At 40.7% G+C, this 24615-nt stretch overlaps 1 protein-coding gene across 2 annotated transcripts in view; it reads right to left on the minus strand.

Moving 5' to 3' along the window:
• Nucleotides 1–783: 783 nt before the first annotated feature.
• The window catches only part of KCND2 (potassium voltage-gated channel subfamily D member 2), a 290164-nt gene continuing 266332 nt past the window's right edge, over nt 784–24615 (minus strand). The window contains exons 2-9 of one of the 2 annotated variants that reach the window (XM_072871340.1): nt 21223–21385; nt 8676–8774; nt 6996–7091; nt 5962–5984; nt 4646–4670; nt 4569–4580; nt 2712–2959; nt 784–961 (exon numbers count right to left, since the gene is read on the minus strand). In XM_072871340.1, coding sequence (XP_072727441.1) covers nt 784–961; nt 2712–2959; nt 4569–4580; nt 4646–4670; nt 5962–5984; nt 6996–7091; nt 8676–8774; nt 21223–21385 — 844 coding nt within the window. The remainder of the gene's footprint in view (nt 962–2711; nt 2960–4568; nt 4581–4645; nt 4671–5961; nt 5985–6995; nt 7092–8675; nt 8775–21222; nt 21386–24615) is intronic. The other variant, XM_072871256.1, reaches the window with a different exon arrangement.

Consider the following 24615-nt stretch of genomic DNA (forward strand, 5'->3'; position numbering starts at 1 on the left):
TGTAACAGTACCTAGGAAGCAAGATAAAACAATAGTAAATATTGAACTAACTGAACACCTTTAGTTCACTAATGAGTGTTTGAATAAGAAATACTGCAGTTTTCAAAGGGAAGTTATTTGTACAACTACCATGGAACATTAACAATCAGCTTGTTGTAAGTGCACGGAAATGCCCCTTTCTACAGTAATATTTTATCATGCCTAATCTGAAAAACAACAAAAGTAAACTGAGATCACAGCTCCAAATAATTTCAGCATGCATTATGGTTGTAGTTCTTTCAGTCAGTACAAACATATTTCATATGAGCATTTTTTTCTTTCTTTTTTGATAGTTTCTCAACAAGTTTGTGGTTTATTAACAGGAAAAAAAAAGGACACGTTATCAAAATGTTTCTCATTGTTTTGCATTCAGCAGGAACACAGGTTTGTTTCTATTTTTTGTTTTGCGTTTTTTTTTTTTTTTTCTAAAAAGAGCTCTCATGATAAGAAGAAGCATCAATGGGGACATTTCATTGTGCTCATATAGTAAGTCAGGATGGTCACAGAAGATTCCACCGCGCGTCAGTTCGGACAAGGGGTAAGAAACTCCTTTTGGTTCACACTCTACGACACTGAAACCCACAGAGTGTTTTGTTGCTCCTGAACCTCTCGCTCTGCGGCCGCTGGCACACACGTCAAGGGGCGTTTTCTTTGTCGGCTCTCTCATTCCTTGCGACTCGTTTCTCACTGCTCGAGCTCAGCTTGCAAGTGGTCTTTATGCTAATTTATAAATAATTCCTTATTTTATAAAGCAGATACTCTGACAATGTTTCCTCCCGAATACTCGGGAGACTCTGGCCTATCATCTCCTTCGGGTGTGGTGACTGGAGGTGTCGGGATGCTAATTATTGCTGTAGTGACGTAAGGCTGCTCACAGTTTAGTTTAACGCACTCTTCCACTTTGGCGTTTAGGCTGGAACGGCTGGAGGAAGAAACAAAAATCCATGAAGAAAGAAAGCCCACGTTACTGCAAACCTCTCGTGTGCCCGATTCCACTCCCTCAGCCGGCCGTCTCCATCCTGCCCCGTTAGAGAGGTCAGAGGTGCAAAGTGGCACCAGCCCACCACCCTGCACCCCGGCAGCAGGTGGTCCACGGCTATGTCCGTGGACAGGCCCCCTTTCTCCCTTCAACCCAGCAGCAGGTGGTCCGTGGCTATGTCCATGGACAGGCCCCCTTTCTCCCTTCAACCCAGCAGCAGGTAGGTCCATGGCTATGTCCATGGACAGGCCGCCTTTCTCCCTTCCTTCCCACTGTTTCAGCACTTCTAAAAGTTTCTGGGCTCATCGCCTAAGTGTTCCTGAGCAGGGGAAGCATTTGAGCTGCTCCCTGGGGAGCCAGCTTCACATAGCCAAATTACTTGCTATGCAGGAAAGTGGAAACTAAGGGATAGTCCCAGTTTCCTACCAATTCCTCCATACCATGCTTTTTTAAGAACATTTTGTATATTATGTATCCTCAAGAGTAAGACACAGTGATATATGCACTAATAAAGGTTAATGTGTTCATGGAGTTGCTGCAGTACCTCAGCATCCTAAGAAACTTGTAAAACTCAGACCATTTTGAGGTGAGACTGGCATTTTGTGCGTGCGTTTTTACCTTGTTTTTTTAGCACAAAGTTGGTGCTTTGTGTTTTCACATACTTTGTGACTGGAAGTATGGTGCAGGAAAGTCCTCTAGCAGAGAAAGGATGGATCCAGGCAGAATATTTCCTGAAAAGCTAAGACAGATTGGAGCTTTGTGCTGGCCAGGAGGTCTCATTGCACAACAGCTGAAAAACTTCAGTAGCTACAAGCTGCTGGATTGTTCATGGAAGTGAAATCCAAACCTAGTAACTATACAAAGCAAGCTACTCAAAATGTAACTTAACAAGGCAATCTCTATAGCGACCAGTGCTGAAAACGCTTCTTTTTAAAATGGCGGCACAGTTGAGTTCAATAGAAAACACTACTGAGTCTCCTGAGACCTTTGCTGTGTTTTCAGAGGTGGTGTTTGGATATACCCGAAAGCCAAATTGTTTACTTGTGAGAGTATAGAGATGTTCCGTAAATTACAGACTCTTAAACTGCACTTTCCTCACTTTTGTAATAACTCCTCAAACTAGGAAACACATTTTTCTTATCCATTTCATATCTTTTTATTTAGAAGAGTCTTTCTTATGTCTATTACACTTAGGACTCTGGAAATCAGTTTTATTTCTCTGCTCTGTGGAAGTGCGAGGATGGCTCATTTGTCCTATGCTTCTGAACCAAACTGGTAGAAACAGCAGGGACAGACCTTTCTTTCTCTTCCCACTTGCTCGTCCCGTATATCTGAATTGCACATTTTTCTATGCTAAATTTTTCTTGTTATGTGTTTGTCCATAGCATATAATATTTGATGCTCTATTTAATTTGGGGTCCCTGGATGCTATTCACTGTAAATAGTACACAGTAGTTTGTGGGGAGGGCATGAGAGGGCAGAAATGGATGTAGAGAGACTATTCTGTTATCTTGGACGAAGCTTGGAGGAAACTAGGTGCCGGATGTTTCAGTACTAGTGTCCATTTTTGGATGGCTATTTGACTTCCATCTTTAGCCTCACAGCCTACCTGCAGAGGCCACAACACCTCTACATCTCTTCTCTAACAGAGATGGGGGCTTCAGCTCTCGGCGTGCTGATGCATGTGAAGTACCTGTTAGACAGAGGCGTCCTCTCCACACATCTGATCTGGATGGTGCTGAGCTCTTGTACGCTGCCTGGACGGCTGCCAGTGATGGTGGTGTTTGGGATGCGGTAAGTCTTTTTATGCCTTCGTGAGCAGCAAGTGCTGGTAACACCTTGTTGAGACGAGAGGGAGGGGCTGTGGCTGGGGGGTCTATTGACTGTGGAAACCTCCATACAGCTCTCTTCATAGACTTGCTCATCCACAAACTCGTGATTCTAGCCAAGAAGAATCCAACAAAGGGACAAAGCACACACAGAAAGATAATTAAAGTGACCATATTAATCATGATTGTTTAAAGGCTTAAATTGACACAACTGAATAAACCGGGAAAGTTAGAAAGCTTATTCTTGATTGGTGTTTAGCCCATATTAGCTTGGGCTGAACACCGATACAAATGTAAACGCTGGAACAAAACATTCAGAGGTCTAAATAAGAAAAAGTTAATCCAAATTATTTTGTAAACTAGCACATGATTGTAATGTAGTTTGCATTATAAATACCTGTATAATCTATGAAGTGCTACAAAATAGCGGGTTATGCTTATTAGTAAAAATGCAAGTGGTGCTTATGTAAATGCTCTAAATGTCATTTGGAAATAAATAAGATTTATTGTCTTGAACTATAATAAAATAAAAATAATAAATATTTTCCAGATGAGTTTATAAAGCTTCCTGTTGGATTACATGTTAGAAATCAGGATTTGAAACAGTGTCTTTCAATGTATGCATCTATGTAAAAGAAAAAGATTCAATTAAATAGAAGTTTTGATTAGAGGAGGTGAGATAGTTATTTAAAAGCATCCAAAAAGTTCCTAATTACTGTAGATGGATGTATTGAAAGTAGTTTAGAAGACTGAGCATTTAGTTAAATGAAGTAGTGTTTATTTATGCAATCTTTGCTTAATCCCAGCATAGACAGTAGTCTTACAGGTTTGTCATAGAGCTGAATCCAAATTCAAGCAAACGGCTGGTTTATTTTGACTCAGCAGGTGATTAGGGAGAGTTTCACACATAGCTGTGATTTCCACATTATCTTTGTGTGCAAAAGACTGTGAAATAGTGGTGTTTCTTATGGGGGGGGGGGGGAATTTTTACAGTAATTTTAAAGTAGCAGCCCAAACTAAGCAGAGATTAAGATATGTTCATCTTTCCAGTTACTGCTGGAATCAGTCTGCATATCCTGGGAATGGTTTAGGGAGCATTTTCTGGGTTGTTTTACGCTCTACTCAGCCTAGTCTTGTTCACTTAAAGTTTGTTAGCCTGCTGCATCTTTGTGTATTAGGAAGAAAAATATTATTTTTCCCCTAAAGAACAATGTGCTAATGGGAAAGGTGCTGACGTTTTCCAGGAGAATTACAGTACAGTGCTAATACAAAATATGTGAGCAAAGTAAACAGAGTAACAACTGTAGCCAAGTGTTTGCAACAAATGGAAATACCTTTATAGGCATATTATTTTTATTTCCATTTCTTCTGTTCTTCTTCACTCGGACGTAAGTTTGTGTGGAAATGCGTGGTGTTGAAGAATGTTAACTTCAAGTGATATGGAAAGAACTTGCTTGAAAATTCACTTCCATAAGGCATGTCAGTCACAATCAAGATTTTGAGTGTGATCACACAGTGGACATAACATTCAGCGAGAAAAATTACCTAATTGCCATCTTTAGATTACGTTCAGTCGCTTGCAGTATGTTTGCCAAGAACTCTGCTAGTTTTCCAATTAAAAGTAATTTTGTGCTTCCTAAAACTTTTATGGAGCAACCAACTCAATTCAATTCATCTCAATTCAATTTGTAGGGTCCATTAAAGAGGGTTATTGAGTGAACTTTTAATATAGACTGGCAACATCTTGAAATGATATAATGGCTCAAGTTAATATATTTGATGATACTTACTAATTAACTGTTCTTAAATCAGCTAAAAGTAGCCTGTAAAATATAACTTTCAGTGCAATTATTTTCATTATTAATGTAATTTTCATGGAATTCCATAACATTGCCCACACTGCATTTTTTAGAGTGGAAGAGATCTTATCTTATTGACTTTAAAGTGCCGGAAAAGAGAAAATATGCCTTTGCTTAGTATCATCTGGACCGATGTTTATACCAAATGATATTTCAAAGCATGAGGCGAGGCTAAGAAGGCACCTCACTCTTGCTGTTACACCATGAACCAGCAGCTTGCCAGATTCCATAAGCTGAGGGCCCAAAATTTCAATTTCCCGCTAAAATTTTAGGAATGCATGATCTGACCAGGCAGTTGCAGAATACAACTTGGAACTTCTGCATATGTTTTTGTGTTCATGTGTCATGTGAACATCAGTGCCAGTAGCAGGACCCAACAAACAAGGAAAAAAGAAAGTAGATTTTCTATGCAAATTTAGGAAACAAGATCATACTTGCTTTATAGACTTATTCTTTTTTTTAAAAAAGCTTTGTTTAAAAAAAGAAAAAAAGAATAGGCTTACATATTCCACATTATGATTAGAGGAAATGTGAAACTTTGGGAGCCGAATCCAACTCCCACCAAATTAATAGTTTTTTTTTTCCATGAACTCTATGAGAGTTTGACAAGACCTGTGGCTGCTATTAGAGTTTTAAACATGTTTGTAATGTTCAACTGTGGAACAGTTTTTAAGGCAGATCGCTATTATCAGGTTCTAGTACAAAATGTCTCAAAAATGTCCCCAAAAGACCCGGCCTGAATCTTGGCAAAGAAACCACGTTATACTCTGAACATGAAACAAGACGTTTTGTCCTACAGCACATTATATAAAAATGAATATTCCAAAAGTAAGAATGGAGAAGACAGAAGCACCTGTGGGATGACATATTACTGTGTAAGTGATGTAACAACTGGGCCATTCTATTTACAAAGCTGTTCTATTTAAAATGCTGTAGAAAGGAGAACATTAAATTATACATATACATACATCATATTTTAATTTAGCAATGTCTGTTGTGGGAAAACTTTTTAATCTCTTTTTTTTTTGAGAATGAGCAGAAAGACTTTCACATTGATCCCATCAAATACAGCAGAAGCATTACTGGGTCTTTTAATGAAAATCTAAAACTAGACTATAAAGATGAGACAAAATAGCATAAAGTTCCTCTATATATACAAGACTAAAAGAGAAATCATATAATTTTTTACAAGCAACTGGAACTTATAAAACTAGATGTAAATTTGTAAATTGTAGTTTAATGGATGTTGACCAACTTATCTACAATATAAGGTAAGTTCTACATGACAATATAACGCCTGCAAAAATATAAAAATACAAGGAGATCATTTTAGTATGCCCTATGTGAAATTCCCAAATCTACAAAGATTAAATTCAATATAACTAATATTTATGTTCTTAGTTTCCTTAGGAAAAGACAAAAGAGGAAACAATGTAAATTTAGGGATGATTAGGGTTATTGCTGTGGTGTTATCTGTCCAGAAATACACTATTAGCTGTGGTGTTATCTGTCCAGAAATACACTATTAGTAAACATGGCACTTAGTTATTACTGCATCATAACTCTGCTGTAGTTTACTGTCCTTTATGGCTGTATAATTATTCAGGTATTGACCAGGGAAAAATAGAGAGAGCACATAATAAGTAGTCCTTTTGATTTATAGGGAGTTTCAAATCTAGATGAGCATATTTGGGCTGTTATGAATTACATCAGTGATTTCTACAGGGATCTCAGTGTCTAAACTGAAGCCAAAAGACTTTGAAGCTTTGCACCTGCACATAGATTAAGCACTTGAAGTTTCAAAACAGGATGGTTGGAGATCCTCTTTTACAGTCACTTCAGTGAGAATCACGTTCATGTCCGAGGAAACACTCAGCAGCTCTCCCTGTACAAAAGCCCAACATTTGCTCAGGCAAAAACTTGCTTTGACTGCACTGAGTATTGAATGTGTAAGGATTACAAATTTTGTTTGATGAACTGTACTGCAGAAAGGTTCGAATTATAACTTTATGGAGTGTATGAAATGCACACTGAAGATCACATACACAGCTTGGCTATACTGATGTCATCTCACTGATACCAGTATCTTTTACCCTAGATGAGGTTCTCATCCAGGATCTCTCTGTTATTTATATGTAGTGGGTATAATGCCTTAAAATAAGATAAAATGGCTTTTCTTCCCAGTTAACTGCTTTCATATAAAGGCTTATTAATTAGAAGAAATACTGAAAACATTCAAAACTAGGCTGGTGTTGGAATTCACAGGAAAACACAGTTCTCTTTTCTTACCGTAGTTTTTTCCAGGCAGTGAAGCAGGTGGTGGTGCTGCGTTTCAAAGGAAGAGCCAGATTTGCTAACAAAGGCCTGTTCTTCTTCACTGGAGGACTGTTAATACATACAACTCTGTATTATTCTCATTTCTGAACAAGAGGGCTCTTATCCAAATATTTGATCAGAACTAATTTGGATTGTACATGGTAGCATAACTGCAATGCTTCATCTACATGGTATAACCCAAAACATTTTGAACCTGAGTTCTCTTTTGCTTGTTTGTTTTTTAATAAAAATATTTTCTTTCCTTCCCTTCCACCTCCTTTTAAATGTTTGCATCTTAGGTCTTTTATGCGTAGATGGAATAGTACCATTTACAAGTGCAATCAACATGTAAGCTTTGAATGTGGAATCAATGCATACTTAAAATTATCATAAATTTAAGTGACAGTAAAATACTTTTTCTTCCTGGGAATGTGCCTCATTTGAAGGAAATTAAGCATAGTTATCCTCCTGGGATCATTTCATAGCACTAAAGAATTTGTGGTATTGCTGCTTACGCAAAAATTCATGTCAGTGATCCCAATCTGCTGAGTTTGGAAAGCATATAGCAGATGTACTGACACAGAATGAAGAATTAAGTAGAAAGCATCCACTGTTTATTAATTGCTTTCATAATTATTCACTAGAAAGCAGAAAACTAAATAGAGGAGGAAGTGGGATAATAGGAAAGATTACAATTCAACTTTGGGATATTTGAAATCTGCATGGCAATTAAGCTATTTGGTGTCTTTTTAGTTCAAAGATTTGAGTTCTTTCAAGCAGGAGAGGAAGCGAGGGCTCTGACTACTGGTCTTTTGTGCTAGACCGGACGGACAGACAGCCCCTTCCTCCTCTTCTGGCTATAGGTTAAAGCGTTCGGCTTTTTAACATGTATTGAACAGAAAGGGCATAGAGGAATGAAAGCCTGCCTGTATCCCTCAGGGAATTGCCTAAATGCCAGAAAATGGCAGGGATTAAAAACCACTGTGTCTTCAGTCTTTCTCAGCTGGCTACAGCTCCGAGCAGCCAAGGGGCTGTCTCCGGCAGCATGGGTCGCTGTGGGTCCTGGTCCCAGCCGCTGCCCATGGCTCCCACTGCTGCTCCTGGCTTCCGTAGCAGGGGTAAGGGGAAAATTTGCTTCAGGTAACATTAGGTTTCAGTGCATTTGAGGTAATCACCAAGATTCTCCTTAGAGCAAAGTAGGCACTTCCAGGGAACGCTTTTCACTCTGCAACACCCCTCTGTGCAAATGGTACCCCGGAGCTACCTCTTTCCCTCACTGATGATGAAGCCTGGCTTTGTCACCCATGTTCCACCTGTCTAAAGCCAAATGAGATAAATCCAACGACCTCCTAAGAGGCAAACACTGTACTTTATTAATGAGGGCTTCTATGGGATCTAAGTCTAAAAATGTGGGTTACATTTGAAGACAGCATTTCTATCTGGCCATTTCCCTCATCTTTTAACACCCCGTCATCTACTCTCATGAGCTTCCTTTAACAATAGTAATTGTCTAATTTATCCTTCCTTAATCTACCTCTAAAGATAACATTGCCTAAAGACCCAAGTTGACTTGCCCTGCTGATAAATAGAATAAGCTACTGCTGGGCTGTCATCAAGCTGTTTCTCTGGAGGTGGAGGATATAAAAACATTACCTGCTGCAGCTGGTTACTCAGTAAGCCATTTCGTTTGCTCTGCATGTAGGCATTAGCACTCCCACTCTTTGCTGCACGAATTCGAGCAAGTCTGGCTTTCTGTGTAAATAGACAAAAGGAAGAGTGTCACTTGTACTCATATCCATTATTCTGTTTATCTAAAACTGCTAATTGGAATCAGCTGTTTATGAATACCAATATTACCACTGAAAGGCTGCGTTGCATCTGTCCTCCAGGTGAAGCAAATCATGAGTGCCTTCCTATTTAAAATGCAAATGACAGAAGTTTTATTTGTTTGCATGCACCAGTAATAAGAACAATGATTTTGGAGAAGGGATTAGACAGATCAGCATCTAAGTGCCTCCTTTTTTTTTTTGCATTGCTGTAACTGTGCCACTCCTTATGCCTTGTGGATCAGGGACATGGGCATCCATCTCAGCTGCTGCTGCAGTGAAAATCTCTTTAAAGGGGAATACATGGTTCAGAAAAACATAATATTGCAACCCCTGTGAGCTGGTTTCTCAGAGCTTTCTGGGTTTTTAGAGTAGCAGAGTGTGATAGTGTATTTTATGCTGTCTCCCAGCTAAGTTCCTGAATGCTTGCCAGGCCTTTTAAAAGCCTTTTTATCTCTTCATGTCTATTGGTATAATTAGACTTAATACTTGTCATTGTTGCTCATAATCTGTCCACAACCTGATTTTTCAGAGACTGCAGGCATCAAATTGCTGGGAGAGATTTGAGATTTCTCAGGTGAGCTTCATTGCTTGTGAAGGTGACTTTCATTCCAGAGTAGAAGATGGCTCCCATCCCAGAGTAGAAGGTGGCTCATGAATGAAGGACATTTTGCATCCACTGACTTTTGTACAACAGTTAAAAGCCAACATTAGGGGAAAACATGAAGAAAGACTCTCTCAACCAATAATATGGAAACCAGAAGCATTTATGGGATTTCTAGGATGGCATCCTGGTTCCGTAATTTTTGTGGCTGGTTACATGTATAAGAGGGAGTCTGGGTTTATCTTCATGCATCGTTTTCTGATTCTGGAAGCCAAATGCTGAGCAGCATCTGGAGTTGAATGGCTGCTGAAGCACAGAAGGAGACACAGTGAAGAACTTGAAAAACTGACTTTGATATATTAATAGGAATTTTCATATCTGATAATTACTCAGTTGATATTTTCAGAAAATAGAGGGAGCATCCCCCCCCCGTTTCTGTGGCATTAAATGTCAGTATGAGATGATTGAGAATCCCTGAACACTTATAGAGGGAAGCAGCCTGGTCACTGCAGCCGCCAGATCTCTCTGGCATGATTAATAATTAACTGACTATGAGGAATGACTCAACACCACGCTTCTTTGCACTCACAGCCTCAAACTCACAGATCTTCTCAACAGTGAGCCAAGACGTTCATGACAGCTAACAACAAACATGGCTAGAATCTGGCTTATGTTATATGTCATGTATTTATTATCTTTTAATTGTACTGAAAGAAAATAAGATAACGCTATGCATGTGTACGTCACTGAGTCAAAAATCTTATATGAGAGGCTGCTGCCTGATTTTGTGGTACATTGGCCATTTTAGAATAACACATTGGTTTGCCACCTTCCTCGGTGCACACAGCCTTTCCAGCTACGTAGTTAATGCACCTTATTCTAGTGGTAGGGAGCAAAGTGCCCAGATCTCCTGCACAGTGCTTCTGCACAGGTGAATTCCTACCTTCCCCTTCCTCCTGTTAGCACTGAAAGGACACCTGCAGCCCCGCACTCCGTCACCCTGGGCGGGTCCCCAGAGACTGAACTGGGGGTAAATGTCCAGTCAGGGCTCTTTCACTGAGCACCACGGCTGACCAGCCCCGGGCAGCCCGGCACGCTGCAGCGAGCCACCCGGGAGGGCAACGCGCTGGGCTGGCCTGGGGTCTGCAGGAGCAGAGCAGCGGGGGAAACGGTTAACAGCTCCAGCCCTCCAGGCTCACACGGGCCCCTTGGTAGCACATCCAGGGTGCGCTAGGGCTGAGGCCTCAGGGATGGCAATTAAAAATCCCCTTGGGCAGGCAGAAAATAGGCTATTTTCAAGGTGGAGCTCTTTAGATGCAAGACCAGCATGACAGGCTGAAGGCTGGGGGAAGAGCTTTACCTGCATCACAGAGTAGTCATGGGCTGGGACACGTGCACTGGGTTATATTCATAAATATATTAAAGGTCTCCCTTAGCACTACTGTTAGCCTGAGGAGCTCGAGATGCTTTAGAAATGCCTTTGCAGGCAACATAGAGTCGTATAAGTAAATTATTTCAGTCACAAATTTTTTAGCTAAGGTACTTTTCAGTGTGCTCTTTATACAGGGAGATTCATTAGATTTAATGAACAAACATTTTACATACATTAATTATGCTTTTTCTTTTAGCATGCATATTCATTTTCTCTTTCAGTGATTGAAGTAATAATTATGTTGCAGCACCATTTAATAAAGAAATATAAAAAATATAATGGTTCATCAGACTATCTTAATATATCAATGTGCTAGAACACATATAATATGGCAGTTGTACTTTCCATGTAAAGATTTCAAATTGCTTTACAAATATGAATTTATTGCATCTTAAAAAGCTTTTGTGAGGTAGAAAGTAATAGGTTATGTCTTTCTAGCTGAGACTCATTCAGATGGCCTGAGTTTACATCATTTACCGACGAGAAGACAATAAATCTGTTACCAAGACAGGAACCGGGTATTGTGGCTTCCGTGTTTATACTTCAGCTTACAGAAAAAACTCCTGAAACTGGAGGTGTTTACAAATCTGTTAAAGTGATAAGATTTCTCTTCAGTCCTTCTGCCTGATTTATATCAGAGCCTGTAGCCTGAGTAGTCTAGTGACTCCTCGCATTCCCTATCAAGGAATCATTAAAAGCTCATGTTAGCCACAAGACTTCAAGGGCTGCGTGCTGGGGATTGAATTCCCATGAAGGACACCAAAATGATGTGATGACATCAGGAACACTGTGATTACAGAAGAACTGCATTTTCTGCCATGTACAACAGAAAGGGAGTGATAACTGCTCCTTTCAGCCACTGCAAAGCCCTTCCTAACTTTCCCCTTTCATGGACTATCTAGCAAAAAAGGAAAGGATTACGTTCTCCTGCAGTAGATTATCTTCTTTGCTGTGTGAAGTTTTTCCTGTTAGCCATTGAATGTGAAACTTTGATTTTGGTTATTTTTATGTTGTCTGGGACAAAACCAATGTAGCTGAAATACAGCTCTTTTACTTCGTCTGATGAAATTCCACCATAATCATCTCGTCTGAAGCTTCCTAAAGAAATTGATGATCAGCTCTAATTCTTACTGTATCACTTGTATTTGCACTGAACTTCTCTTCTGAATACATCGCTTTTTTTTTCTAGATTCAAATTTTACAACTTAGAGGTAGATCCTTGTCTATGGCTGCATTTACAGAAACCTTAAAAGGGAATTCATTGTTATTCAACAACAGCTAGCTCTATCAGTTTTAGAATTATAAACATTTTTTTTCACAAGGTTTTAAATAGTGCTAAATGTAGCACTGTGGGGTATTTACAACATCCAGCTTTTGACACTCAAGATGCCCTCAGCTGTCCAGCTGTTTTAAGAGAGAGATTTTATCAGGAACACTTTAGGGCAGGGCTTACTGCAGTTCTGGGAATCATTTTTTGCAAAAAACTCTCTTCAATTTGCTATGCGAGAAGCCTACATAACTTAGGTAATTTAGTACTTAGATAGCTCCTGTTGTCTCTCTTCTGCTGCTCTCCAGATTATATAACTATCTTACTATCAAAACTCAAAAATTACTAATTACTTACCTTATGGTTGTTATTTTTAGTGATCTTGTACAATTAAAAGATAAGAATTCCTTCACAGTCATTCTGTGCGTACTGGTTTTGGTCAGGACAGAGTTAATTTTCTTCGTAGTAGCTGGTATGGGGCTATGGTTTGGATTTGTGATGAAAACAGTGTTGGTAACATGGGGATGTTTTAGTTATTGCTGAGCAGTGCTTACACAGAATCAAGGCCTTTTCTGCTTTTCAGACTGTCCCATCAAGTAGGCTGGGGGTGCACAAGAAGTTGGGGGGGACACAGCCAGGACAGCTGACCCCAGCTGACCAGTGGCGTATTCCATACCATATGACATCGTGCTCAGCAATAAAACTGGATGGGGTGGAGGCTGACTGGGGCTGCCCTTGCTCTGGGACAGGCTGGGCATCAGTTGGTTGGTAGTGAGCAACTGTTTTCTTTTGCATCACTTCTTTTTCTTGGGTTTGGTTTTTCCCCCCTCTCTCTGTTGTTCCCCTCCCCCCTCCTTTTAACAAATTATTAAACTGTCTTTATCCCCACCCATGAATTTTTGCACTTTTACCTTTCTCTTTCTCCCCCCCATCCCAGTGGGGAGGAGTGAGCGAGCAGCTGGGTGGTGCTTAGCTGCCTACTGGGGTTAAACCATAACACTGTGGCTCCTAGAGCAATGGCCAAAATTGTCCAAAAATCAGTCTCATTGTTTACATCATTTTTTGTTTGGCCTTTCATAAACTCATCCTATATGTTTGTTTTCAAGTGAAAAATCAAGCCTACATTTCATGCTCTGATTTTCTAATTTTCAGTAATTGCAAATAATTGACTTCAGATTAGCTGACAATTTATAGGAAGTCAGCATGCAGTAGAGAAGAAAACGCTGTTTACTTTGTACATTAATGGGTATGGAATTAAATAAGGTTCATATATTTGTTGAGTCGTGCCTTGCTTTCACAATCTATTCAAATTATTGTTCAGTAAACACAAGTTTTACATGCTTTTGTGCTAAATTAAAAAATCTTGGGTAAGTTATTCTGTTAGTTATGTCTCTGCAACCCCACTGAGATTAATAGCCTATCTATCTCATTTAAAGAAGTCATAATGGCTAGCAGGGTTCCCTACTGCAAATGCTCAGCTCTAGACTGCCAGGTGCTGTTAAGCAGTTGTTGTTGCAATTTATCCTAGAGCTATTTATATGTATCTAGTAACTAATTATTCATAACTTGACAGATAAATACATCATGTACAATCAATAAATAATAAAGCCAAACCAATCTTCAGGATATATTTTGCTATGTGAAGGTAGAAGACCATACTCACATGAAAGATTCAGGTTGAATTTTATGTATTAAGTCAGGTTTTGGAGCTGATGATAGTTTTTTGGGTGTTCTGTTGAGGTACCATGCAAAGTCACTCATGGTGACTCTCACCATGCAGGGAGAAAGTGCTTGGGCAACTAAAATTAAGGCTCCTTCAGTTATCAGGTAATGAACAATAATGTGCAGATGGACCCGCACTTAGGACTTGCTGGCTAAGTGAATACAAGGCTCTTGCCTTCAAAAGGTGCAGAAAAATAGACGTATGGAAAACAGAGAAGGCATCTAGCAAGGAATTCTTCATTCAGGGTAAGGAGGACATTGTCATCATAAGAGCTGCTGCAGTACGTCGGGATGGAGCAGACACCTGTTCCAAGAGGGTAGCTATATGCCTCCTCCTTTCCCTTTCCTGTGCTGGCAGTCATCCCAGTGAATCTGACACTGCGAGGGTCTAGCCATATCTTAACCCTTGATACCTATCAAATACAGAATAGGAAATTGTATCCAAGCTTACCTAAACCTTTCTTTTTCTTTTCCTGTTGTTTCCTTTCCTTTTTCCTTTCCCCTCCTTTCCTTTCCTTTATACATGGACCAGTCACAACACATCTGTTATTAACTTTGCCACCTGAAGGCAGTGATGGGCAACCAGAATAACTTGGCCTCTTGAAGTTGTCTCTAGCTGAGAAAAGCTCCACAAATAGGATTTTTCAAAGCTGTCTCAGTTGTGATAAATCTGCTTGAGGAAAAGGCATAGTAAGACTACAGGGCATAATTAGTTCTGCCCTGAATTCCAAGATCCATTTTGGATTATTTACTTATTTATTTATTTATTGTCAGGATAAGTCAGATCCTTGGACTTTATTATCTGATAGAATAAAATGTCCTGATAAGCACAGATGATTTTTCTTTATTCTTTATTTTAATCTTTTTTTGTTGTTGTTTATATTGAGGTCTCTTTTACAAGAATCTATTTCCATGGTTGGAAGCAGGATCTTCCTTTAAAATGCATTCAAAATGAGGTGGTATATAAATAAATTTCTCTCTTCCATCTTCTCCTGAGCGTTAATGTGCAGCACCTTTTTGCCAAAACGAAACAAATTGAATTGCCTAATCTTGAATGACTGTGCAGCATTCAGTAAATGCATATACTGATGGTCACATGGCTCTTGAACAAACCTAATATAAGTGACAAAATTTTTCTGCTGAAAATTGCCAGTGGTCCTGGGACTAGATTTCAGCTCTTCAATAGAGAACTTTCTCTTGAGTTTCCTTACAGCCCAAATGTTTTGCCATTTCTGAAGACTACCTTGATTAAACTTCTATATGAGATATTGGTAAAGTAAGTTGCACAATTCAGATATCCAACTCTCTCAATCAGATGGAAGCTGTTGTAGCCAGCAGGAGATACCATCGCCTGCAGGGGTTCATGCTGTGCTCCATGAAACAGCACCTTCTTTCAAGCTTATGTTCTTCAGCCTTAGAGAATAGAAATAAGGTTGGTGCCTAGGGAAACATTTTTTTAGAAAACTGTGTAAAGCTTCTATTGTGTTGAATGAAGAAGGAATTTGAAACTTCAATAATGTGACCTTTTTGCTTGAATATTCCTATACAATGCAGTAGAACCCTTCTGTGAAATGCAAGGCTATACTTCTGTCATGGTTTAGCTTCAGTCGGCAACTAAGCACCGCACAGCCGCTTGCTCACCCTCCCCCCTCCCAGGGGGATGGAGGAGAGAATTGGAAGAGTGAAAGTAAGAAAACTTGTGGGTTGAGATAAGAACAGTTTAATTATTGGGAAAATAAAAAAAAATCGTAATGAAAAGGAAAACAACAAAAGGGAGACAGAGGAACAAAACCCAGGGAAAAAAAACCCAAGTGATGCAACTGCTTACCACCTGCCAACCAATGCCCAGCCAGTCCCTGAGCAGTGATCGCTACCACCCGGCCAGCTCCCCCCAGTTTATATACTGGGCATGACTTCATATGGCATGGAATAGCCCTTTGGCCAGTTTGGATCAACTATCCTGGCTGTGCCCCCTCCCAGCTTCTTGTGCACCTGGCAGAGCATGGGAAGCTGAAAAGTCCTTGACCAGTGTAAACACCACTTAGCAACAGCCAAAACATCAGTGTGCTATCAACAGTATTCTCATACTAAATCCAAAACACAGCACTATACCAGCTACTAGGAAGAAAATGAACTCTATCCCAGCCAAAACCAGGACAACTTAATAGCTAAATATTGCTAAATATGGACTGTACAGTACCCCAGAAGTGCTTTTTGTTGATTTTTTTTCAGTCTGTCAGAACAATATTCAGTTCAACTTCTCAGTCATTTTAGATTGACAGAGATTAGCTTTGCAATAGGAGATACAGAATCATAGAATCATAGAACCATTCAGGTTGGAAAAGATCTTTAAGATCATCAGGTCCAACCATTAACCTAGCACTGCCAAGTCCACCACTAAACCATGTCCCTAACCACCACATTCACAAGTCTTTAAAATACCTCCAGGGATGATGACTCAACCACTTCCCTCGGCAGCCTGTTCCAATGCTTGATAACCCTTTCAGTGAATAAATTTTTCCTAATATCCAATCTAAACCCCTCCTGGTGCAACTTGAGGCCATTTCCTCTTGTCCTATCACTTGTTACTTGGGAGAAGAGACCAACACCCACCTCGCTACAACCTCCTTTCAGGGAGTTGTAGAGAGCAATAAGGTCTCCCCTCAGCCTCCTTTTCTCCAGGCTAAACAACCCCAGTTCCCTCAGCCGCTCCTCATAAGACTTCTGCTCTAGACCCTTCACCAGCTTCGTTGCCCTTCTCTGGACATGCTCCAGCACCTCAATGTCTCTCTTGTAGTGAGGGGCCAAAACCTGAACACAGCATTCGAGGTGCGTCCTCATCAGTGCTGAGTACAGGGGAACAATCACTTCCCTAGTCCTGCTGGCCACATTATTTCTGATACAAGCCAGGATGCTATTGGACTTCTTGGCCACCTGGGCACACTGCTGCCTCATGTTCAGCTGTCTATTGACCAACACCCCCAGGTCCTTTTCCTCTGGGCAGCTTTCCAGCTACTTTTCCCCAAGCCTGTAGAGCTGCATGGGGTTGTTGTGACCCAAGTGCAGGATCTGGCACTTGGCCTTGTTGAACCTCATACAACTGGCCCCAGCCCATCAATCCAGCCTGTCCAGATCCCTCTGCAGAGCCTTCCTCCCCTCAAGCAGATCAACACTCCCACCCAACTTGGTGTCGTCTGCAAACTTACTGAGGGTGCACTCGGTCGCCTCACCCAGATCACTGATAAAGATATTAAACAGCAGTGGCCCCAACACAGAGCCCTGGGGAACACCACTTGTGACTGGCTGCCAGCTGGATTTAACTCCATTCACCACCACTCTTTGGGCCCGGCCATCCAGCCAGTTCTTTACCCAGCAAAGTGTAGGCCCGTCCAAGCCATGAGCAGCCAGTTTCTCCAGGAGAATGCTGTGGGAAATGGTGTCAAAGGCTTTACTGAAGTCCAGATACACAACATCCACAGCCTTCCCCTCATCCACTAGGCTGGTTGCCTTGTCACAGAAGGAGATCAGGTTGGTCAAGCAGGACCTGCCTTTCATAAACCCGTGCTGACTGGGCCTGATCACCTGGTTGTCCTGTACATGCTGTATGATGGCACTCAAGATGATCTGCTCCATAACCTTCCCTGGCACCGAGGTCAGGCTGACAGGCCTGTAGTTCCCCGAATCCTCCTTCTGGCCCTTCCTGTAGATGGGCGTCACATTTGCTGATGTCCAGTCAACTGGGACCTCCCCGGTCAGCCAGGACTGCTGATAAAGGATTGAAAGTGGCTTGGTGAGCACCTCCACCAGCTCCCTCAGTATCCTTGGGCAGATCCCATCTGTCCCCATAGACTTGTGTGTGTGTAAGTGGTGTAGCAGGTCAGTAACCATTTCCCCTTGGATTATGGCGGCGTCATTCTGCTCCCTGTCCCTGGCTTCCAGCTCAGGGAGCTGGGTACCCAGAGAACAACTGGTCTTACTATTAAAGACTGAGGCAAAGAAAGCATTAAGTATCCCAGCCTTTTCCTCAACCTTTGTTACTATGATTCCCCAGCATCCAATAAAGGATGGAGATTCTCCTTAGCCCTCCTTTTGGTGCTAATGTATTTATAGAAACATTTTTTATTGTCTTTTACGGCAGTAGCCAGATTAATTTCTAGTTGGGCTTTGGCCCTTCTAATTTTCTCCCTGCATAACCTCATGACATCTTTGTAGTCCTCCTGAGCTGCCTGCCCCTTCTTCCAAAGATCATAAACTCTCCTTTTTTTCCTGAGTTCCAGCCAAAGCTCTCTGTTCAGCCAGGCCGGTCTTCTTCCCAGCCGACTCATCCTTTGGCACATGGGGATGGCCTGCTCCTGCGCCTTTAAGATTTCTTTCTTGAAGAATGTCCAGCCTTCCTGGACTCCTTTGTCCTTCAGGACTGCTTCCCAAGGGACTCTGTTAACCAGTGTCCTAAACAGGCCAAAGTCTGCCCTCCAGAAGTCCAAGGTAGCAGTTCTGCTGACCCCCCCTCCTTACTTCTCTTCTTAAGAATTGAAAACACTATCATTTTGTGATTGCTGTGACCTAGACAGCCTCCAACCATCACATGGCTCACAAGTCCTTCTCTGTTCTTGAACAAGAGGTCCAGCGAGGCACCTTCCCTAGTTGGCTCACTCACCAACTGTGTCAAGAAGTTATCATCTGCCATACACTCCAGGAACCTCCTAGACTGTTTCCTCTCTGCTGTATTGTATTTCCAGCAGACATCTGATAAGTTGAAGTCCCCCACAAGAACAAGGGCTAGCGATTGTGAGACTTCTCCCAGCTGCTTATAGAATATTTCTTCTGCTTCTTCATCCTGGTGGGGTGGTCTATAACAGACTCCCACCACAATATCTACCTTGTTGGACTTCCCCCCGGTTCTTACCCATGAACACGCAACCCTACCGTCACCATCATTAATCTCTAGACAATCAAAACACTCCCTAACATACAGGGCTACCCCACTGCCTCTTCTTCCTTGCCTAACCCTTCTGAAGAGTTTATAGCCATCCATTGCAGTACTCCAGTTGTGCGAGTCATCCCACCATGTTTCCGTGATCGCAACTATATCATAGTTTTCCTGCTGCACAATGGCTTCCAGCTCCTCCTGTTTGTGTTGGTCTACACCTGCGTGCATTGGTGTAGATGCACTTCAGTTGGGCTATTGATCCTGTCACCTTTTTGAGGGGAGAAGCCCTAATTCCTACATGACTATTCTCAGGTGCTTTAATGAAACACACATCCAGTGCTAAATTAATCAGACTTCAAAGCCATTTTCTGCAAAGCAAGAAGGACAGAAACATGGTCAGAGGAAATCTCTCATCCTTACTGTTGGCATTGTTCTGGGGAGCAGAGGAAAAGACACTTGGCAGGATTGCCATTCATCACTTCTTATTCCTGTTTGAAACATACAATGAGCTCACTGTTTTGTAAGGAGAAAAAGTCAGTTATTAACTCAAGCGGTTTCTATTCAGGAAGAGATTATGGGGAATAACGGCCAGTCTGCCAATCTAATTTTTGCAAGGTATTTTATAGTGTCCATCTCTTTTTCACTGGCATGTGTAAAGCAGGCATAGAAAATTCTGTTTCATGACATGCAGTAGGAGACAGTTTCTATCTGAAGTAAGGCTGGTTGTGTCTGCAGTTATTATGAAAGCTCAGAACAGGCACATTGATTGCTGGGATCAAGAAGATCTGTTATCCATGATGGGCGCAATGCTCGGAGGCACAGTAATGAAGCACTGTGTTCTGGCTGATACATACTGTTCTTTCTCTGTCTACTGCCATTACGCAAACAGAATTGGAATAGTTCTCGACAAAAACAATGTAGTGAGGAATTGAAGTGTTCTCTGCATGTTCCAGCTGTGGGAGTGGGGAATGCACAGCTGGAACTAGCACATGGGACAAAACAGCATGCAAAAGGGTAGGTGGAATTAGTAGGATAGGTCATGTGTGGTATTTGCATCACTGAAGCAGCATATATTTGAAACCAGGTTTCTAGAACGGTATGACATTTCTGTGATACACCTGATTTATTTTATGGCCATTTTCCTCATCTGACAACGTTCTTCCAAGATGTGGCCATTAAATGGTACAATATCTTAGCCTGGGCCTATGACTGATTTTCTTGGTCATGTATCTCTGTTTCTCCGAATTTTAAGGTGTTCTGGGAATGGTATCACTGTGTACATTTACTTCATTTCCATGAAGAGATCAGTCAAAATGGTGCCCTTTCTGGTCAAAGGCCAGAAAGAAATACACAAACATTTTATATCTCTAAACCTGGTGCTGTTGTCTATATGAGGCAGATGCAGCCTGTGTTCCTGGTCTGTGTATGTAATCCCCATCCACAGCCTGCCTGCATGCCTCTGCAGGCAGCGACCCTGCTCTCCCTGGACCACTGGAGACTCAGGACTTCTGAAGAGAGGCCATGGGACCACAAAAAGCCCAGGTGGTGACACCTTGGCCTTGGCAAGGTCTCTGTTGCATCCAGAGCCTTCTGACTGCCACCAGCAGAGAAGCCAGAAGGTAATGTATCTCATTTCCCTTATCAGGGCTTCAGGTGCCAATGGAGGCTATCTGAAGTGCTTAGCATTATAGGGTTGGGCAAACTGGACTAGTAATTTGGCAGTGATGTGGAAATTAAGGTGACTGCCCACGCTTGGCTGCATCTCTCCTGGTAAGTAGTTGTTCCTGGTTCCTGACCTTACCCATATGGGTCAGGGAGGGAAACTGTCATCTTATAGAGCTGGTTCATATTTTAGTGAGAGACTCAGCAAATCAAGGAAGCTGGAGAAACAGACTTTTGCTTTCAGCTTTTCCTGGTCAAGCTCTTTTTCTGAATCCTTTTAAGCAAACTAGAGCTGAGGAGACAAGTTCCCCAACAATCAGATTCCCCAGAGACTGAACCTGGGAATTAAACACATGGATTAGTGAAGCAGGCTGTTAGGATAGACATTAGAAATCATTATTAGGGTTTATTTTTGTTTGGTTGGTTTTTTCTCAGAAGACTGGTGGAAAGAAAGTCTGTCTGAAAAACACAGAAAAATCTTCAGGGGGTGGGACTACAGCTATTGCCTGAAAATACTAGATCTAGTCTAACAAGTAGGATGAATTACCGCAATAATAGATCTGTAAATTTTGACAGAAAATATAAATTAACCATTTTTTTTCCCTAAAAATAACACAGTATTTGCATCTAGGACATGTGCTAGGCATGTCGCACATACACATAGTAGTCTTCTTGCTAAGAAACCAAACTCACTTTGAGGATGCACAGCATTTTATCTGTTGCTCAACAATAAAAAGGGGAAAATTTAGGAGCTCACCTTTTGTGCCCTGCGCTTGTCTGCCCGCTGATTCTGGTGGTAGATACGGCTGAAGTTGGAGACAATTACAGGAACTGGCAGAGCGATGACTAAGACCCCGCTCAGGGAGCATATTGAACCAAAAATCTTGCCAGCTATTGTCTTCGGCACCATGTCACCATACCTGGATTAAAGAAAACAAAATGCTTAGTTAAGACAAAATCTGTTCTAAGTATTGAATTTCAAGATTAATTAATTGCACAATAGATTTTATTTCTCTTGCAAATAATACTCACTACCTATAAATAATACTTTATACACATATGCATATGTATACAGCTTACAGTGTTGTGCACATGTAATTTTAATTTCAAGCTAATGTTGGGTATCCTGTCCATCAAACTGTGGGCATCTATGTTTTACCTGCTCTAGTCTTCCCAGGCTGCCTCTATTGCAATGGAGAGAGTGAGTGACCTTGTTAAGGAAAAAAAAATCAGCGTAGAAGTTAAGTCCTTACTCTGTTTGCTTGTTGGAAGAACTCATCACTTTCCATTGACAAGATCCTAGGGAGACCACTTGGTAAGTTAGATGTCAGGCTGAATAATGTGTTGTCTCACTAAGTTGATATAGTACTTTCATTTAGGACGGTAGTGCATTTTTGGAACAGGTTGCCCAGGAGATCGTGGACTTTCTATCCTTGGAGATTTTCAAGACATAGCTAGACAAAAGCATAGCTGACCTAAGCTATTGTTGTTGATAGGCTGCCTTTGAGTGGGAGGCTAGACTAGCTCACCTCCAGAGGTCCCTTCTATGGTCTAGGCAAAAACAAACATGAACAACTCAAGCCACAAGCAAGCAAACAACCAAATTCTAACTGCAAATCCTGGCAGTGCTCAGAATTACTAGGGCTACCATCTTTCTTTATGATGCTGGATATTGTTTTGTCCAGCAAGTAAGAACATAGTGCTACTGAAGTATGTACAGGTGCTCCAGTGACAGCTTATTAAGAGATATCAGCTGTTTGCACTCTGCAGAGTGCCATATTCTATAGGACAAGTATGTAATTACATACTACAGAGTTTAATAAAGAGATAAATTACTCTCAAATACCATTCAGTTTTTAACTTTACTGGATTTTAAATTATTATTAAACATTGATTGTAGCATGTGAGTTTAGTATCCTTCTGAGTGGAGAGATAGCACATTCCCTATTACAAAGAATTTATAAACTGTTAACACAAGAAAAGGTAAGAAATAAAACTGCAAGAGAGGCAGTGTTTGGAAATGCTATCTGGAAAACAAAACCTGCCTGTTCAGCAGGAATTGGAAAAATAATAGAGAAGATGGGGGGAGTCTCCAAGTCACATGGTCCAAATTGTGCACCTAGTCATGAGGAGGGGATAAAGAGATGAGGATATCAGATGATGGAGAATCTATATGGGGTTAGAGAACATCTTCTAGCAATGAAAGATCAGCATATGTCAAAAGGAGATTATGTATTGCCTTGTAGGTGAAGAAGAATGGTCTGTATTTTGTAAGATAAGAGGAAAATGTTTAACGTAAATATTCAAATAAGTTGTCATCCAAGCAGGCATAATATAGATGACCAAGTCTTAGACTATTGACCAAGATAATGTTGTGTAAAAGAAATGTTTACTTGTTTTACAAGGCATGCCTAAGTGTAAAATATGCACAGGAAAAAATACATTAATATTTCTACTAATAAACTCCCCACCTGATCAGAATTTGAGTACTGTTAGTTTCTGATTTAGGGACAAAATTGGAACAAGATTGGATAAAAAGACATAACATAATAGAATCCATCTTCTAAATTATTAATGTAGCTGGTCTTAATTACAAGATTTATAAAACTGGAAAAATACTAGAAAGAGAGTCATGCTTTCCTTCACATCAACATTTGCACCTCACAACATAGGCGTTTTTGGTGCTTATCTTCCTAAAGCCAGAGCTGACTATCAGCTGTCAGGAGTGATGCATGCCCAGCTGTTCTTTCCTTTGGGCAGGGAAGTGGATAAATGACCTTTCAAGGTCCCTTTGACAAATGGGATCCCCGACACCTAAGTAACCCCAGGTTTTTTTCAGGAGGAGCAGTGAGGTGAGTGGTGGGCATGGGGCCAGGGTGGCGAATTTAGGGGAGAAGTCCTAGGATCAAATCACTGATAATCAGTGCCAGTTTACACTATTTGTTACTGTTTACTTCATCCTTTTGGATATGATCCAAATATTTTCTTAAATTGAATCAAAGTGTATCAACAGAAAGCTATTAAAAGGCAATATATATTTACACACACCTGACACAACCAGATCTTGAAATGCAAACTTTACACACCCAGTACTACTGGAACAGATCTCTTAGATTAGATTCTTAAACCTATATTTAGATGCCTATCACTTGAAATGCTAAATGCTGAACCTTCCTAAGCTCACATTGTCACCGATGGCTGCTGTGGACAGAAGGCATTTCTGGCTCTAATTAATTTGGTTTGAAGTTGCTCAGGGATATAGTTCATCCTGTTTATAATGTGACACTGTAATTATGTGAATCAAGTGCAGACTGATGCTTTCGGAGTGGTGACAGGAACTATTAGCTGATCCGTCCCTAACATTTCAGTATTTATGTGTGGACCTACCTACTGACATAAGGAGGTGCCTTTTCACAGTATTTCAGTGTTACAGAGAAAAACAAAAAAATTAGGATTGTTTGATACATGAAGGTATTTTGCAATGTTCTTCTTACCTTCTGGGCAAAATGACAGGTTGATGGATATACTGCTTGTTTTAAAATAACTTGCTTTTGATTATTTTTCTATTTCAGCTTGAATAAGTTGTAGTATGGTGACATTTTCCAAATGTAATATTGTTTGTCCATTCTTTAGGGCTAATAATATCTTTCACATCATTAATAACTCTTACATAATTAGTTTTTTTCCTGTGGATAAACACTGTGTTGGAGATGTTTAAATAAAATTATGCTCAGAAAAAATGAATTCCAAGAAATTAGCCTTCTTGCACAGGGTGAGAAATGTATTTGCTCACCTTTGTGACAAAATGGAGTTTTTACTACATTTACCCTGGTAAGCCTTGCTCTCCTTTGGGACAGTGGCACAGATTTTAGTCTAGTGTAGGCATGACCAGAATTGTTAATGAAGTTCCTCCTGCTGGATTAAATATTACTTTTATTTATACGTCATATATCACTGAATACCACCAATGAAAGTGGATGACATAAAATGAAGGGAAAATTTCTTCCTTTACCCCACCTGCAATTTCTTTATTCCTTGGAAAGTCTAAACTAAAAAAGAACAGAACTCCATTTTCAGATAGCAGGGTAGCTTTGTGCTGCTTGTATTTCAAAGTGGAAAAATTATACTTGATCTCCAAAACAAATTCTAA

This window comes from Ciconia boyciana, chromosome 1 (assembly GCF_034638445.1).
Source record: "Ciconia boyciana chromosome 1, ASM3463844v1, whole genome shotgun sequence".
In the NCBI taxonomy this organism is placed as follows: domain Eukaryota; kingdom Metazoa; phylum Chordata; class Aves; order Ciconiiformes; family Ciconiidae; genus Ciconia; species Ciconia boyciana.